The sequence below is a fragment of the Candoia aspera genome, chromosome 13, assembly GCF_035149785.1.
Source record: "Candoia aspera isolate rCanAsp1 chromosome 13, rCanAsp1.hap2, whole genome shotgun sequence".
Taxonomy (NCBI): Eukaryota; Metazoa; Chordata; class Lepidosauria; order Squamata; family Boidae; genus Candoia; species Candoia aspera.
The window spans coordinates 857,057-873,025 of record NC_086165.1 but is presented as its reverse complement, the minus strand read 5'-3'; the positions used below and the strand labels follow the sequence as shown (position 1 = coordinate 873,025).

Sequence of the window (15,969 nt, the reverse complement as noted above, 5' to 3'; positions counted from 1 at the left end):
CTGATATTCCCTGGCAATGCCCAGCTGCAGAGACAACTTCGGCCTGCTCTGGAACGCAACTCAGATCGCTGGGTACAGTTGAGGCCAGCAAGCCAAACTAACATCCTGGTGAACCCTCAGCACAGAACGCTTCCTGGAACCTCCCAAGCTACAAAGGGGCAACCCAATGGGCTTGGAAAGTTGTCTGAAGCTGCAACGGGTCACGATCATTGCTTTAGAGAATGACAGGGCTATTACGTGGCTATAATAAATGTTTTACCTTTCTTTCTATGGGATGATGCCAAATCCAAATCCACATTTCGCCTTCCACTCTAAAGTGAAGAACAACAAGCTGTTAATGTTACTGGATGCTTCTGATTGCTTTTCAGTAATAGCTCCTGATGCAGTCAAGCTAGGCAGAGCTTTAGAACAGCGGCTTATGAATTAAAACACATAACATAAAAGGGGACAGGGACAGGGAGGGAAGTGGAATATAAATAAGCAAAGAACAGAAACCCTGGCTACTGCAAGAGCAAGTGGGGCTTGCTAAGCCACAAAAAAGCTGAAAAGTGACTCTTCATTTATAAATTGAGCACACTGCCTCCTTCCCATCAGTGTAGTCACTGTAAATGCCAAAGAATGAACTCAGGATACAGCTGGCCCTTGCCACGCAAAGCTTTTTATGTGTATTTGGAAATGATCTGTTACAACCTGGGGATCACGGAACCATCCTGACAAAGCCAGTAATATTTGGAATTTGTCTACATTTCTTAATCTTGATATCCCCCATTCAAAAAATGTGTTTTGTTTTTTTTAAGGTGGCCAATACAGTCCCTATTCTATCCCAGAATTTTTAAACTGACATGATAGAGGGATTAAAAAAAAAAAAAAAAGTACAGGAAATAATTTAGTATTGGGGGGCTGTTTTTCAGTTAGTGTAATAGAAAAATGTGATAATATACTACATCAAAGGTAGTAGCTAACTGGGGAAACGAGAGCTGCAACCACTGAAGACTATTAACATTCAGGGGTGCTTCAATGGCAAAGTTTTTTGGCATGTTTTAAATCACTACCTCAGCAGAAGATCACCAATACGAATTGTTTCTTAAAAATACTTCCAACACTTGGAATTATGCCTGCCTTCAAAAGGAACTCTATTTCTCTTAACTAAAATTAAACCCAGATACATATTTCCAAAAGACAGCTAGCGCGGTATAGCGGTTATGGTGCTGGAGTGGCGCTGCGGAGACCCAGCTTCAGCCATGGAATGCCCTGGGTAACTTTGGCCCTGGCACTTTCTCTGAGTCCAACCCACCTCACAGGGCTGCTGTCTGGGGAAAAATGGGAGGAAAGAGCTCCATGCCTGCTGCCTAGAGGGGCAGAACACTCATCTAACAAATAATAAGGGAAATAACTTTAAAAACATTCTCCCCACACATACTTTTAGGCTAGTGCTTTGTCCAAGCATGCAGCTGAATTGAATCAAGTTTGTAATCACATGGAACCTCATGTAACATTGCCAGTTATTCTGCTTACCAGTGAATAATTTTCTTCATCTGATTCAGGCTGAGACAGGTCAGATTCACTCCTCGATTTCATCAGTTTATAACTTGATGTGGAGTGGCTGGAACGGCTTTCCGCAGTAAGACTTTCACTTCTGCCTCGCATAAATGTACAAAAGAGAAGAAAATTACGTAGCCTACGCAAAGTTTCCATCTGCCTCGATCCTCAGTGTCCTGCTGTATGTTCTGTTATAGGGCTGAGACCGTGAAAAGCATCCTAACTCAGAGGTTTTCCTTCCAGCACCATTTTTGGCACAGTTTTACGCACAGAGCTTTCCTGTTTGGGCAGAAACCACTCTTGTGCGGAGTTCTTCCATCCGGTAGGCACATAAATGCAACCAGAACCACCACCACGTTCGGTTAATGTACCCCCCAAGCGACATGCAAACCCATCGTACAGACAATGAACGCCAATGACAACCTTACGGGTTCTTCTTGAGAAATACGCGACACCCACTGCCCAGCAATCGCTGGCAAAGCTCATCAAAGTGGCACTGCCTGGTTCTCCTCCGAACTGCGAAGGACGCAGACCTGCCCAGAAGTTCGGTTCCTGCACTCGGCGGGGTCCCCTGCCCTAGCAGGCCCTCGAGCTGCTTTGAGCAGAGGGCATCGCTGCTCGCACCTGGTCATGAGGCCAATCCCTTCTGGCGTGCCGCCCGAGAGCTGCTGAGACTGCCCTTCCTCCCTTCGCTTCTGGAGCTCGTCAATCACAGGGCTGACCCCCAGGATCAGCAGGGCACAGCGGTGGATCACCGAGTTGCAGGCAGCCGTGTACACATCCTGGCCCTCCGGGAGGTCTCTGCTGACTCGCCGCTCTTGCTGGGACTGGGGGGGCTGGTCATCTGCTTGTGCCCCCACCCCACCATTAATTCTCTCTCGATCTCGGCTGCGAGCTACTTCACGGGCTGATAGGAAACATTGAAATATTTCTGTAACATGCAACACAAAAACAAAAGGTCTCAACTGCTAGGCAGAGCTAAAGGACTGCAGCAATTCTTCCGCTGAGTGTGTCTGCCCACAGGCAAGGCTCCTGTCAGAAGTGGCCCCGGGGCTCAGCCAGCGCTCACTTACTGCCAGCGGTCATCACTTCGTGCTCCCTCTCCTCCTCCTCCTCCTCCTGCTCTGGATGCCCCTCCTCTCTCTCCCTTTCCGCCTGCTCCTCCATCTCCGCCTCCTCGTCGATGGTCCGGGTAAAGGGGATTTCCGGAGCATCTATGTCGGACGATTCTGGATTTTCTGACAGCTGGGGGAGGGGGTGAAGAAGGGGCTGTGTGAATGTGGCACTTGCTTAAACTAAACAGGAAGTAATAATCCATTGGCCGTTGTGCCAAGCTTTTGGATTTTGCAAAACACTGGGTGGCAGTAATTGAATGTATAGCAAAACACTCTGTAATGCACCCACCCACTTAAAAACAAACCGTCATATGTGGATGCCGACAACCCATTTTACAGAGCCAGATGGGTGTTGCGGTTAAGGCCCCTGGCTAGAAACCAGAAGAGCACAATTGCCAGTCCTGCCTCGGGCACGAAGCCAGCAGGGGACCTTGGCCCAGTCCCGCTCAGCCCCGGGAAGAAGCAGGCCAGGGCGAACCGCTTCCGAAACCTTGCCAAGGAAACTGCAGGGACTCGTCCAGGCAGTGGCCGGGTCAACGCCGACTTGAAGGATGCACGCACACAAAGCAAAAGCCCAAGCACCCCATTTTATACAGACAGTGGCCGCAATATCACACATTAGTCTGAGAAACAGCTCATTTTTAACTTCCCTCTGTAGTATTGGTAAATAGAAACATTTAAACAACCAAGAAAGAGAAGCCAATGGCCACTTTTCAGAGGTCGAGGCCAGCAGGTGCGGTTTTTGCATGGCGGTGCCAGCTTTTCAGAATGGTCTCCCAGACAAAATTAGACCGGTGCCCTCCCCCACTGCCTTCTACAAACAGTTCCAAACAGAGCTCTTTTGTATAACCTTTGATGCTGTTTATTATTATATTCCAGTTGTTTTCTACTATATTTGATTTGCATTTCTAAAACGTTTACTGTGGACATTTTAATTGTATATATCGTTATCTGTGAACCACTGAGGGTCCTTAATTGGATTCCAGCAGGATATAAGTGCTATAAATAAGTAAGTTACTAAAATAAATCTTCTAAGAAGTCTATGATAGCTAGAAATCCTTCTGATTTCGGGTGGAAATAAATATTGGCATCACTTAAGTCAATAACCTGCCACAGAATTCAATTCTGAAATATTTCAATGAATAAAACATGCAATAAATGCTATAAATCAACTTGATTCAAAATGAGGAGAAATTCTCACGTGAATTTCAGCCTGAGGAGCCCACACACTCTTTCATGTTAAAATACCTTCCCTCTTTAAGAAAAGGAAACAGGGGGTCTTCAGGCTTACCCATCTATCCCTGGAGGACGACCGAGTTGGGATAAGTTCCATGTTCTTACAAGCAAGCAAACGATTCCGAACTTTATACACACATCGGTAGATTTCTACCAATGTTTTTCCTGGCTGATACCTAAGAATGCAAACATTACACACAGTTAAGACAACAGGCAGCTAGCACAGGTAAAAGATAAAAATGCCAGTATATATTTTGGAATACTCGCCTGCTTTCACCACTTGCTTGACTGAGCAAATTTGTGTGTTTCAAAAGGGCAGCAAGGACAAATCGGGACACGGTATCCAGAAGCGACTCACTGCTCAAGGTCGCGCTGTCCCAATCTAAGATTGAACAGAGAAAAATAACAAAGTCCCACTGATCCTGGAAACATCCAAAGTTTAAATGGCCTCACAGATTCCACAATATAACATCCTAATTGTTTCCTCATAACCTGCAGAAGTTAACCTATTGAGGGATCTGAAACATCCTCCCCTAACTCTTTGTTGCTTGCTCCTTTTCAACTGGTCCAAATTAAGCTATTATTCCACTACTCTTTTTCTCTTTGCTAGGCAAAGTCTCTGGGACTTTGTGAGCAGCTCTCCTCACAAGGGAGGCTCAGCTCAAGTTACGGCTCACCAAGTAGCCAGCCAGCCCAGCAAAGAGCCCGACGTTCTGTGAGGGAGCCTAATAGTGGCATTAGCAGCGCTTTGCCACCCAGAGGCCGCGCACTCCCATTCCCAGCCTAATTAAAACTCTCCAAGCAGGATGGGAAATTTGGCTGCGCCTCCCCTGGTCACCTCTGCTCCACCAAATGATCTGCTGTGGTTCTCTGGAAGTCAGAAGGTGGAGTTTGCCACCTTAAGCCACTCGGAAGTTGCCCTCCCCTGTGCTAGATGGATCCAGATCCACTTCAAGAAAGGAAAACAAAAATGAAGGGGCTGTTCCTCCAACAGAAGCCTAGATACTTCCTTTGTCTTTTACTGGGGAGACATCACTTCTGCTAGAGAGCCGGGAGGGAGAAGGAGATCACCTCGTCTCTCTTCCGCTGCTGAGCGTTTACCTTTGCTCACTGCGTAGTCCTGCATGCTGACCCAGAGGCTGCGGGCCGGCTCCTTTGCGCATCCCAAGGCCAAATCCACAAAGGTGGAGACTTCCGGGTGCAGACGGTAATCAAACGGCTTCTGCTCTTCATTTCCAGAGAGGGCGACCTCCAGCAGGGAGCTCACAGATTTCTCTGAAATAACAAACCCGATGTTATCAATTTACTGAGCTCAGCCTTCCAAGTATGTTAGGCTGCAAATCCCATCTACCCTGAATTATGGGAGCTGCAGCCCAATGCATCTGCAATGGTGTCAGGTCAGAGAGGGCCGGCTCAGCAATTTTTAAGCACAACCAGCCACGTCATGTGGATTCCTCTGTTCAGGGGACCAGCCAGCTTTGATCTTCATCTCTACTCTACTCCCACCCCAAATTTTCTGCCATCGCAGATGGCTACTGAGCATTCTCAGCCTTCAGCTGCTCCCTTTTAAAGCCACTCCAGTGGGTGACCATCTCAACACTTTTTGAGGGTCAATACCACCGACTGCGTGAAGAAGGGCTTCCTTCCTCCCATCTGTCCTAAATCTGGCACGAATGAACTCGCTTTCACGACCCTGGCGGGTTCTAATATTATACAATAAGGACATACTTTTTCCCAGCAGATCTTTAGACACCTCTTATTCTGCCCCCTCCCCCACTTTTCTAAGCTAAAAAGCCCCCCTTGCAGCAACTTCCCTCCCTTCCCTCCCACTTCTGGAATCCTATTGGATCATTTTAACAAATGCGACACTGTAACATTTTTCTAACTCTGCAAATCTCAGCACTGTTGACCAGATTACCTAACTGGGGAATATCCATTTCCACTCCGTCACTGAACAACGGGGTTTTCAACCAGTAAGCCGTATCCTGCTCTTCGGGGGACACAGGCGATCCCTGCAGCATCCCCCCAAGACACCGTCCAATAAGCAATGCGACGGTTCTCTCGAGGTCCACAAGCCACACCCACACCTGGGCAGGCTGGGGTAAGGGCATTCCAGCTGGATCAACCAGTTCAGGCCCACCTGGGAATATTGAGCAATCAGCGTTTTAGAAAATTTCCACCCCTCGTCAATTGTCTGGCCCAGCACAGGGGTTCCAAGAGACATGCAGCGTAATTCCTGGAAGATCGTCCCTGCTGGTTTCAGTGGAGGAAACTAACCCATGTGGCACATTCTCACACATTCATCCACTTTTCCCAATCTGGCACCACCTAGATGGCCAACAGTGTGCTAGCTGAAGGTGATGGGGGCTGCCATCCAAAACATCTGGATGCCTCTGGCTTGGTGAAGACTAATGTATCAGCTGGGTCCACATCTTACACTAAATCATGCCATCTGTGAGTTTGTGGCTTAGCTTCATGGATGAATTTTGGTGCTCTGTGTGAATAGCCGCTAAAATGTCTGAAACGTTGGGAGAAAAGTGGAGTGTCGATATCCACAGGCTGCGTGGTTTGGCAGCAATATATGGAAAGACTGGCCCCAGTTACTCCAGAGACTCCAGCTAAGTCACAGACCGTGTCCTCTATAAAACTGCACCTGCTCCTGTTTTTCTGTTTCTCACAGAGAACCAAGCATTTCAGAAAGGGCAGGTGAGGCGGCTTCTGTGACAGTGGATGAAAAGGGATCAAAAGCAGAAGATGCTTGCCAGGTAAAATAGGTTTTCACAAAGCAGCACGTTTTGCCTGAAAGGCTTCCAAGCCCATTTTCATTCTGCAATCCCCACATTTCGAAAGGAAAAGATCTAACTCTGAGTCAGCCTTACCATGAAGAGGCCACTGTAACTCCTGATCTTCTAAAAGCACAGCAGCTGGCAGAAGTCTGTTAAGGCAATCCAGAGGTGGCAACAGATCCAGAAGGTAGCTCAGTAAAGACCGGGCTACCGATACAGGCAGTAAAAGCAGCGCATTAATGATCTGGCAGAGCATGCTTCCTGCTGCAGACACATAAATGACATCTGTAATGGGGAAAAAGGACTCATTAATGAATGGCAGCCCTGGAATGTTGCAGAAGTCACAAGGAAAAAAGTGATGTCACACAGTACAATTTCATGGGCATCGGGTGCCAAACAAAAGAAGCGTTCAAAAAAGAAAGCATGTTTCCCACGCTGCCCTTCCGTCCTCAGCTGGAGGCAGGTCGCATGAATTCCACCCCGGCATAACTTCTGGCTCCCCTGACCACGCCCAAGAAGCAGCACAGGTGCCCCCATATGCCCTGAGACACTGACTAGGCATTTCCAGCTCAGAGAAAAAAGTCAGATAAACTTTGTTCAGTTCTGTAACTATGCTCGATGTTAAGCACAATCAGATAAACAGCGTGCGCGCACACGCACGCACACACATACCTCTTAGTTTTTCGCCAACACTACCGTTCCAAGAACTCTCCTTCAGCAGAGTAGCCGAGCGGGAATAGATGTCTGTAGCATGCGGCAACAGAAGTTGAAGGTGCTTATGCAGGAGGGCCACGCTGCTGGAGTTCTAGAAACGAGAGAGACCCGTGAAAGATGCTCCACGTGGAACCTGCAGCAGTCGGCCACGATACGGTGCCACCAACCATGCCTTTCTGGAGCTTTCCCCGTCAACCACGTGCAGGGAGTCCAACTGCTACACAAACTATGGAGTCCTCTTCTAATGGCAGAAACCGAGGGGCTGATGATTGTCTCTAGCCAGAAGCGTGTACAGGTAGTCCTCGCTTAAAAACCATTAGTTTAGTAACACTTTGGACTTACGACGTTGCTGAAAAAAACATCTTATAACCGGTCCTCGCACTTATGACTGCCACAGCATCCCCAAGGTCACGTGATTGTGGTTTGGGCGCTTGGCAACCAGTTCGCATTTATGACCATTGCGGCGTCCTATGGTCACGTGACTGCCATTTTTGACCTTCCTGGCCAGCTTTTGGCAAGCAAAAACAATGGGGAAACCGCGTGATTTGTTTAATGACCATGTGGTTTGCTTAATGCCCGTAGCGATTCGCTTAACAAGTGCTGCAAAAAGGTCGTAAAATCGGGTCTGATTCACTTAATGACCGCTTCACTTAGCAACCAAAATTCCAGTCCCAATTGTGGTAGTTAAGTGAGGACTACCTGTACGGAGAATCGCTGTTCAGTATGTTCTTTATTGTTTCACTTACTCTGGAGAAAGTACGCAATGGACATAAGAACCAGGGCACTAACCTCACCAACGCTGTTGATGTGACAGTATGCCAGGAGCTGTTTCTGCAGGGAACAAAGCAGTTCGTGAAGATGAGCCGGCTGGCTGTTCTCGGATGAAGACGTCCCAAGCAAAAATTTGTCACTGTTTTTTTCCAGCTCTCCAAACGCTTGATCCTACAGAGGCAAAAGGTTCACCACCCAATGTTTCATGTAACTCCCTGCACATGCTTCTCTTCCTTATTTTTAATCCCAAAACCATTTCAGGAAATACATGAGCAATGTTCCTAGTGGTTAATGTGCTGCTTTCTGTTGATAAATTATAGACTATCAGTTTGGCTTCAAGCAAGGTGAAATGGGAACAAAAATCTATGCAACCAACACCAAATTTAAAAAAGAACTGAGTAGCAAATGGGTGTAATTAGGAAAAAAAACACCCCAAACACCACATCTTTTCCATGTCACTTGTTCTTTTTCAATAACTGCTTTAAAAAAAACACTGTGTCCTTGCTAGCAATACATTTCTCACTGATTAGAAAAAAGTATTTTTCCAGCATCACAGCATCAAATGATGATATAACCAAATTACTAATCCAGTTCAGAGTGCGGACAATACCTTAACCTCCCTCCTTGGTGAATGAAAACAGCTGGTCCTCCCTGCTGCCCTCCCCCCCAATTATTCCTCTGATTAAACTATTCCAAGGAGACTGCTGGTAGGGAAGATAACCCAGGTGGCAAACTTACAGTATAGAACCCTAAATTGCGCAGAAGAGTCTTCATTAAGATTTCAGCCAGATGCGTGTCAGGATGGTTACTCTGGGCTCCATAGGCTGAATCGGAGATATTCCCATAAGCCACACACAGGGAGGAAATGTCTGTAGCATCCGATGGGGAGCTATAGCCAAGCAAGGAGGCTACGTGAGTGTGGTCCTGCAAGCTTGTCAGAATAATATCCAGCTGCATTCGCTGAAGGAAAAAGAAGCAATGACTCCTTTCACTCAGAATTCCTCAGACAAAAATAGCCAGATAGGAAAACAAAGCGCACATAATTTGCACATGGTGTTCAGCAATATTACAGCTGATATTTTGGCTTAAGCAAGATGTATCAATTTAGGTGAAGGTACTTTCTCCCACTGGAATTTTTGCTTTCATACTGCACACATCTCTGCCGTGACGAGAACTAGAAGCATTCTTTAAAAACCAAAACAGCTCCTCTCACGATCTTAGAAAAAATACATAGATCTTAGAACTATACCTTAAACTGAGCAGCCTCCAAAAGACGCATGAATTTAATTTTCTGGTAACGTTAGGTTTTAGACAGACACTGATGCGGTATAATAACTAACAACATTATCCGAATAATGTTTCTCAGTCAGGATCATGCCATGGAGTATTACTGAACTACAAGTCAACTGAGTACCTGCTGTCTCGCTGACCCACATGCCTGCGTCACGCGTACAACAAGCGGCCGTTGTCCACTTACTTACATCGTCTCAATTCATCTGCCCTAACTCTCACACCACACAGCAACACAGAATTCAGTCTGTGTCATTTTGAGAGAAATTCCATCCTGCCTTCTTCGGTCCATGCACAGTTCCAAGGGCTTACAATTTAGGAGCACAATAAGCATGGCAGTTTAACATCCTCTGCAGCAGCACAACCCCGCAGATGCTTCAGGTTGGCCTTCAGACAAACAGGGATTTCAAGAGACTTTTTACCTGCCCTTTGGATAAGCTCTCCCATCTGTCAGGGCCTTGGGGAAGAAGGGAGTGCAGCAGTTCCATCCTCTCTCTCAAGGGAGGCAGCAGCATGGTTGCTCCGACTGACAGAGTCTCAATCACCACCTAAAATTTGGAGTGAAGCCAAATCACGGTCAACATTTCACTGAAAGCTGCAAAACATGTTTGATAAAGTTCAGCAAATGTGTTTTGAAATTATTGCCCCTTCATACCTTTTGTCGGCTGTCGAATGCCCACATTTCTGTGTACCCCTTAAAAATTCCACCTGCAATACCCACACCTCAGAGGCACTCCGCACTTAGCCCTCCAGATCCATCCAGCCCCTAGAGGCTCTGAAGCAGACCCAAAAATGGCCCAGCTGTGTGTCTGTTGGCAATCACACCAAGTTCTGCACACATTCAACTGTCGGGAGTCCCAGAAGATTATGCTGGCATGTGAATGGAATAAATCCTTCCCCTTCCAAGCTCCAGGAGTGCTTGCAGTGAATGGCAGTGAGGACACTGAGCCAATATACTTGGCTGGGAGGGGGTTGTGGGGGCAGGTTGCAGGGACAGGTGTGTTCCGTCTTTGCGCAGGCCTCCTTGAGAGCATGCAGATGCCTCTTTTTTTTTTTTTTTTTGCAGCCTCAAGGCCATGGCAAAGCCACTCAGAATTCAGACTACCCAACAGGTCAGATAAGTCAAAGGATCTGCTGTGGACCTGGACTGGATTTCCCTGAGCTACATTCTAAAGGAGCCTTCCCAACTGCAATGAACGCGGGCGAGACTGACCTCCTGTATTTCATCTGGGACAGAAGAATCCATCAAGCGAAACAAGAGATTCCGAAGGGGGCCCGCCTGCCTGCCAAGAATGCTGGTAGCCACTCCGCCAGCCAACGCGAGAGCAAGGTGGTTAGAGAGGAGCTTCAGACACAGCTTTAGGAAGTTGTGGTGCTCCCTGCAGAACAAGGTGTCCCCATTAACTGAGGCTTTTCTGCCCTGCCTGATTCCTCCCCTCCATGCGCTGCCTTCCTTTAAAAACGGGGTGCCCTATGTGGCTTAACTGCTGAACGCATGAACAGGGCAACCCTTTCCCCAAACTCCAGTGGGCCTTGCTCTATGTCCCGTGTTCATGTCACCCTTGAAACGGAAATTAGCAAATGTTCTCTTCAAGTCAGCAGAAAAGCCTTCAACTTTCCACAGAAAAGTCTGTACATTACTGCCGAAAAGGATTTCTATTACTTAATCAGAAACAAATCTTAAAAGGAAATTCTAGCTCTGTGCTCACGATAGAACAAGAGCTCTAGTCCTGAACATACCAGCTAAGGCCATCCATGCTAATACTGGTAACAAGAACAGGAGCAGCCAACACACAGCATTTAAAATCCACAAGATTTCACACCCCCCCTATAGACAAGTACCTTGAGGAAGGAAAAGGAAGAGGAGGAATCTCACTATTAATTTTGTCACAGTACTGCTCAAGGAAAGAGCGGAGATGTGAGAAGGTACTTTCTTCAAGATCCACGCAATACGGCCTGTGCCAGGCAACAACTTGCCTACAATCAAACAAGGCAAGGTCAAGGAACAAAGACATCACATCACGCTAGCAGAACTAGGCGAAGGCCAATGAAACAAGATCTGACTTGAAATGCAGTCAGGCTCCTCCGAGCTGAGCTTGACGCCTGGGGATTTCAGGGAACGTTCACACGGCTTCGTTGGCAACACGGCAGGAGGCGGCACCGCTGCCCTCTTCCAGGGGTTTCGACCGCCCACTCCAGCCTCCAGACTGACCCTGCTTGGTTAGCCAGAGCTTGCCCACTAGCAGGACTATGCAATATGGTACATAGGAGCAAAACCTCTCCAGTTAGAAAATCAAGCCTCCTTCCAATTCTTAGAGCCAGTTCTAGTCCTCTTTTACATGCACTGCTAATAAAGTCACGTCCATCTATTCCGGTCTAGACACTGTGTTGGAAACAGGCACTAGTAAGAGTTTTGACATGGCTGCCAAGTTTTCCCCAATATCCTTATAGTATTTTTCTTCTGTGCCTGATGCGCAGAAAGAATGGATCAAAAGTAACGGCAAAACTGAAATTCGTTCTAACACTTTAAAAGAACACAGTCAATACAAAGTCACACTGTATTTGCTTATCACATTTGTAGGCCACCCCCTCAGAATGACTACATGCTGAATCATCCCTTTAATCCATAACCCCTCACATTTAATTTCTCTTTTAAAAGAAGTTCTCTTTCTCTCGAGTTGCCCTCTGTTGTGCTGGAGTTGAGAGACTTCTCTTGAGGAATAAAGAGCATCACAGTGTCACAAAACGGAACATCCTGCTGCTGTTCGTTCTGTGCCGGAGGCAAATTATAAAAGGAGAATGCCAAGAGACACTGGCAACTAAGAGTTATAAAACACACACAGGAAGTTTGGAAAATCAATCCAGGTTCCTGGTGAAAAAGAGTCAAATGAAGAAAGGGCACAGGGCTCAAAAACATCAAGGTGCGGGCAACAGAAACAACACAGCATTATTTATCACACGGAAAGGCACACATGCACAAATTACTTGCCTGTCTCTGGGAAGGGCTGTCCAAGCCAGACTGTGTGACGTTCCAGCAGAAATCTGTTGAATGGCGACCCCGTCTAAACCACTCACTTTCTTTGGCTTAGTAATGGGGCCAGTGGAATTCCCCTGGCCACACTGCCCCATGGAATTGTTACCCCAAGCATAAACTTCATTATCTAAAGAGAAGCATTTCAAGATCATCACAGAAATCTCAAACAGCGGGCTCAGTTTACCCAGGGAATGATGCGCACGTCCTCTCTTACCGTGAGAGAGTGCCAAACAATGGCTGTCACCAATTGAAATATCCACGATTCGGGTGGCAGCCAGCTCTTCAATCAGCTTGGGTCGGAGAGCCGTGGCTTCTGAGGAGCCGCACCCTAAGCATGCCCCGCAGCCCCAGGCAGACACCTGGATCAAAGGGTACAGAGGATGTTAAACCTCACAGTTCAGGGTCCATAAGCCCCAACTACAACTCAGATAGAAACACTATTAAACTCATTAGCTACACCATTAGGGAAATCTTGCTCATTTAATTGACAACTGCAGCTGATTAAATCTGTACAGATAAAAACACTGGCTCTGAAATCGGCAGCTTGGGCTACGTTTCCAGGCAGGGTCTGCCCAGGTCATCTGCAAACAAAGCAGACAGACACCAACTCCGGGCACATATCAACTGCTTAAAACTAGGAATATGAATTTTATTGCTCGGTTATGCTTTGAGGCTTGGTTCTCTTATCGACTAATCTTTGCATGCCGCTTTGGGTATTTTTGAAATAAACGAATATTAAAAGGCTCTTTATCAAATAATTTCTTGCCAACTTAAAGTGTACAGGGAAACCTGAGTACCACCCCCAACCTGAGTTTGCTGAGCCACAAACTCCTTCCAAGAATCAGCAAAACCGTTTCTGAACTAGTAACATTGGTGTTCTCAGTTGCAAACTGTTCCTGCTTACTTGTCCAGTTGATGTCAGAGCAAGTGAAGACTGACTTCCGGCGCAAACTTTCCGTATGAACATCCCTTGTAGAGCTTCTATCACTTTGGGTTTATACACTCTGTTGGTGTCTCCATGACCCAGTTTGCCTGTTGGGACCGCACACCAGGGGACTTACAATCTGCAGATCAAGGGGTGTATGCAACTGGCATATATCTAACACAGTCTGCCTATTTAAACTGCAAATATTTAACCATATTATTACAATTTAGCAGCAGCATCCACAGCAAACTGCAATGCCACAGTGGTGAGACGTGGGTGTGGACATCGTCACGCAAAAGCTGCCACTTTATGCTTGTGTCCGGACACCTGATACAAATAAGCAAGTCACGGCAGGTCATTTGCTCTCCCAGCTTCCCGCCCCCGCCTGGGATCACAATAACTGTGCAAAGGTTCTTCTCTAAACACGTCTTAGGACATGAACGGTCCTATCACATTATTTTACTTCCTGAAGAAGGACCTGTAAAACCTCTTCCAGTACTAGAAACCCTACAGGAGCCCCCGGCCTGTGCAAAGCTTCAGGCTCCAGCAGAAACCGAAATGCAGCAACAGAATCAAGACCGCTGCAGAGCACTGCGTTTAGCTTCCCTACCTACAAGCCGAGCTCTTCCTTGGATGGGCCGCACTGGTGGCTTCAGCCGGGGCCACGTGCCACGGCCACGCGCTCCTGCCTTCTAGTTCACTTGCGCTCGGCCAGGGTTCCCACCTAGGTCCTAAGTGGGCATTGCTGGTGTGTCAGTTAGGGAACCAGGATGAGAGGGACCTAATCTTAACTGCTATCAAGCCAGCTGTCTCCAGTCTGGATATAACAGGGGCCTCTAGCCAAAGACAAACCAAGATCCCTGTGCTGTGCCAGTGTGAGACAGAACCGTAGAGAGAGGGAGGGCTAGGCAGCTGCTGTATTTACTCCTTTTTTAAACTGCTCTGCAATTAAATAAACGAATACGTTTGCAATTTACGACAGCTCAAAGCTTGAGCAAACACTTCTGCAGATGAAGACAGCTGCCCAAATACAACCGTTGGCTTTTTCTGGCAGAAAAGTGGGCAGGATGGCAGGGCATCACATGGGTAATTCCCTCCCTCAAGCCCAACGTGTCTTAGGAGAAACAGGGCCATCACCATTGTCTCCTCCTCCGAAAGACCAGACCGCTCTCCCGTCCTTGGACAACGCGATGGTGTGTGAGCTGCCGCAGGAAACCTCTCCCACGTTGCTGACGTCTTTCACCAAGGTTGGGATGTTACGGCTGTTGCTGTCACCGTGACCTCGTGACAGAAAGCAAAAGGGGTTATTCCTCAGGTTTCTGTCTGTCTCTAGGCCTTGCCATCATACCAAACATACCCCAGGATCAGTTTCTAATCTGTTTTAAATAAATTATTTTTGTCTTAATTAATGCTGTTAAGAAACATGTGGAAAATGAGATTATTCCTGTTACCTAGTCTGCCAAAGTCTCCTTCTCCCCAGGTGTACAATTCACCATCCTCTGTGACAGCAGCACTATGCCGGTACCCAGCCGATACACAAATCACTACCTAGATAAGGTGGGAAAAAAGTGAGGAACAATCAGCCTACTCCCCAGCTTCTCTCAAGGTTTCTACAAGTTTCCAAAGAAACTGGGACAAAGCACTGATCTTACTTTAAACGACAAATGGTCAAACCTCCACCTGCTGCCACCCAACATTTCTCTTCTTCTGTGGGGATAGCAGAAGCAGCAGATCTTCTCACGCTCCAAACTACCGCATTCACCCCTGCCAGAATGCGCCCAGGCAAAGAGCAGCACAGCTAAAGCAGGGAAAACGCCAAGGCTCCTCACCAACAAATTCAGAGATGAAAGTGAACAAAATTTTATGGAATCCCAGGCAATATTGCTGCTTCTGAGAAATATGGCTAACCTGTAAAGTTTAAGCAGTGACTGCAGGAAACTAGAGCCATCCCACAATCTTTGATTACACAGTTTTGGGGCTGCATTTTAAAGCAGTGGGCAGCACCTACCCCTAAAAGTGCCCTTCTCCAAATCATGGACGCAGATTGTGAAGAAAAACTGGGGTGCGTGGGGGGTGTATTTTGTTATTTGTTGGGAGTATAGCTACACTGGGAAAAATGTGAGTGTTACAACTCGGTTCCATTTAATCTCTTACGGAATTATACTACTAGAATTTCAAAAGAAAAGCTGAAAATCTTCAAGGAACTGAAATAACCTTTAAATTCAATGAAGAGACCTGGGACGCCCAATCAACCATTCTCCCACGGGAGTCCCAGAGGTATTGCTGGACAGCTGCATTCCAAAACACCCAGCAGATGTTTTGGGCTTTCCACAAACATCCAGAACTGACGCTGCGGGGCTACTGCTCTGAGCAGGCCCAAAAGGAAAAGCCAATATAAGCACCTCCTGCCATATGAACGCCTTACTCAGGGTCCCAAGCGAACTACCTACAAATCATCTGTTTTACTTCTGCGGTTAGAAAGTGCATTTTCTTGTTGCATTTTTAATGCACTGTAAACCTAGGGGAGGCAGATCTGGATTTACAGGTAACTGTGCAATT

General features: G+C 47.0%; 2 protein-coding genes across 7 annotated transcripts in view; one reads left to right on the top strand and one right to left on the bottom strand.

The window, feature by feature from the left end:
• Nucleotides 1-15,969, top strand: part of RAB8B (RAB8B, member RAS oncogene family) — a 187,128-nt gene that overhangs the window by 125,179 nt on the left and 45,980 nt on the right. The window lies entirely within an intron of this gene.
• The window catches only part of HERC1 (HECT and RLD domain containing E3 ubiquitin protein ligase family member 1), a 72,785-nt gene that overhangs the window by 44,137 nt on the left and 12,679 nt on the right, over nucleotides 1-15,969 (bottom strand). For 4 of the 6 annotated variants that reach the window (XM_063313978.1, XM_063313979.1, XM_063313981.1 and 1 more), the window contains exons 1-15: nucleotides 11,294-11,481; nucleotides 10,665-10,830; nucleotides 9,874-9,999; nucleotides 8,900-9,121; nucleotides 8,180-8,332; nucleotides 7,349-7,481; nucleotides 6,770-6,961; nucleotides 5,809-6,030; nucleotides 4,992-5,165; nucleotides 4,158-4,272; nucleotides 3,946-4,066; nucleotides 2,613-2,784; nucleotides 2,164-2,470; nucleotides 1,516-1,636; nucleotides 260-311 (exon numbers count right to left, since the gene is read on the bottom strand). In XM_063313978.1, coding sequence (XP_063170048.1) covers nucleotides 260-311; nucleotides 1,516-1,636; nucleotides 2,164-2,470; nucleotides 2,613-2,784; nucleotides 3,946-4,066; nucleotides 4,158-4,272; nucleotides 4,992-5,165; nucleotides 5,809-6,030; nucleotides 6,770-6,961; nucleotides 7,349-7,481; nucleotides 8,180-8,332; nucleotides 8,900-9,121; nucleotides 9,874-9,999; nucleotides 10,665-10,830; nucleotides 11,294-11,466 — 2,449 coding nt within the window. In that variant the 5' untranslated portion in view covers nucleotides 11,467-11,481. Of the gene's footprint in view, nucleotides 1-259; nucleotides 312-1,515; nucleotides 1,637-2,163; nucleotides 2,471-2,612; nucleotides 2,785-3,945; nucleotides 4,067-4,157; nucleotides 4,273-4,991; nucleotides 5,166-5,808; nucleotides 6,031-6,769; nucleotides 6,962-7,348; nucleotides 7,482-8,179; nucleotides 8,333-8,899; nucleotides 9,122-9,873; nucleotides 10,000-10,664; nucleotides 10,831-11,293; nucleotides 11,482-12,440; nucleotides 12,613-12,699; nucleotides 12,845-13,389; nucleotides 13,518-14,547; nucleotides 14,692-14,861; nucleotides 14,959-15,969 lie in introns of those variants that run through there. The other 2 variants (XM_063313982.1, XM_063313980.1) reach the window with 2 other exon arrangements.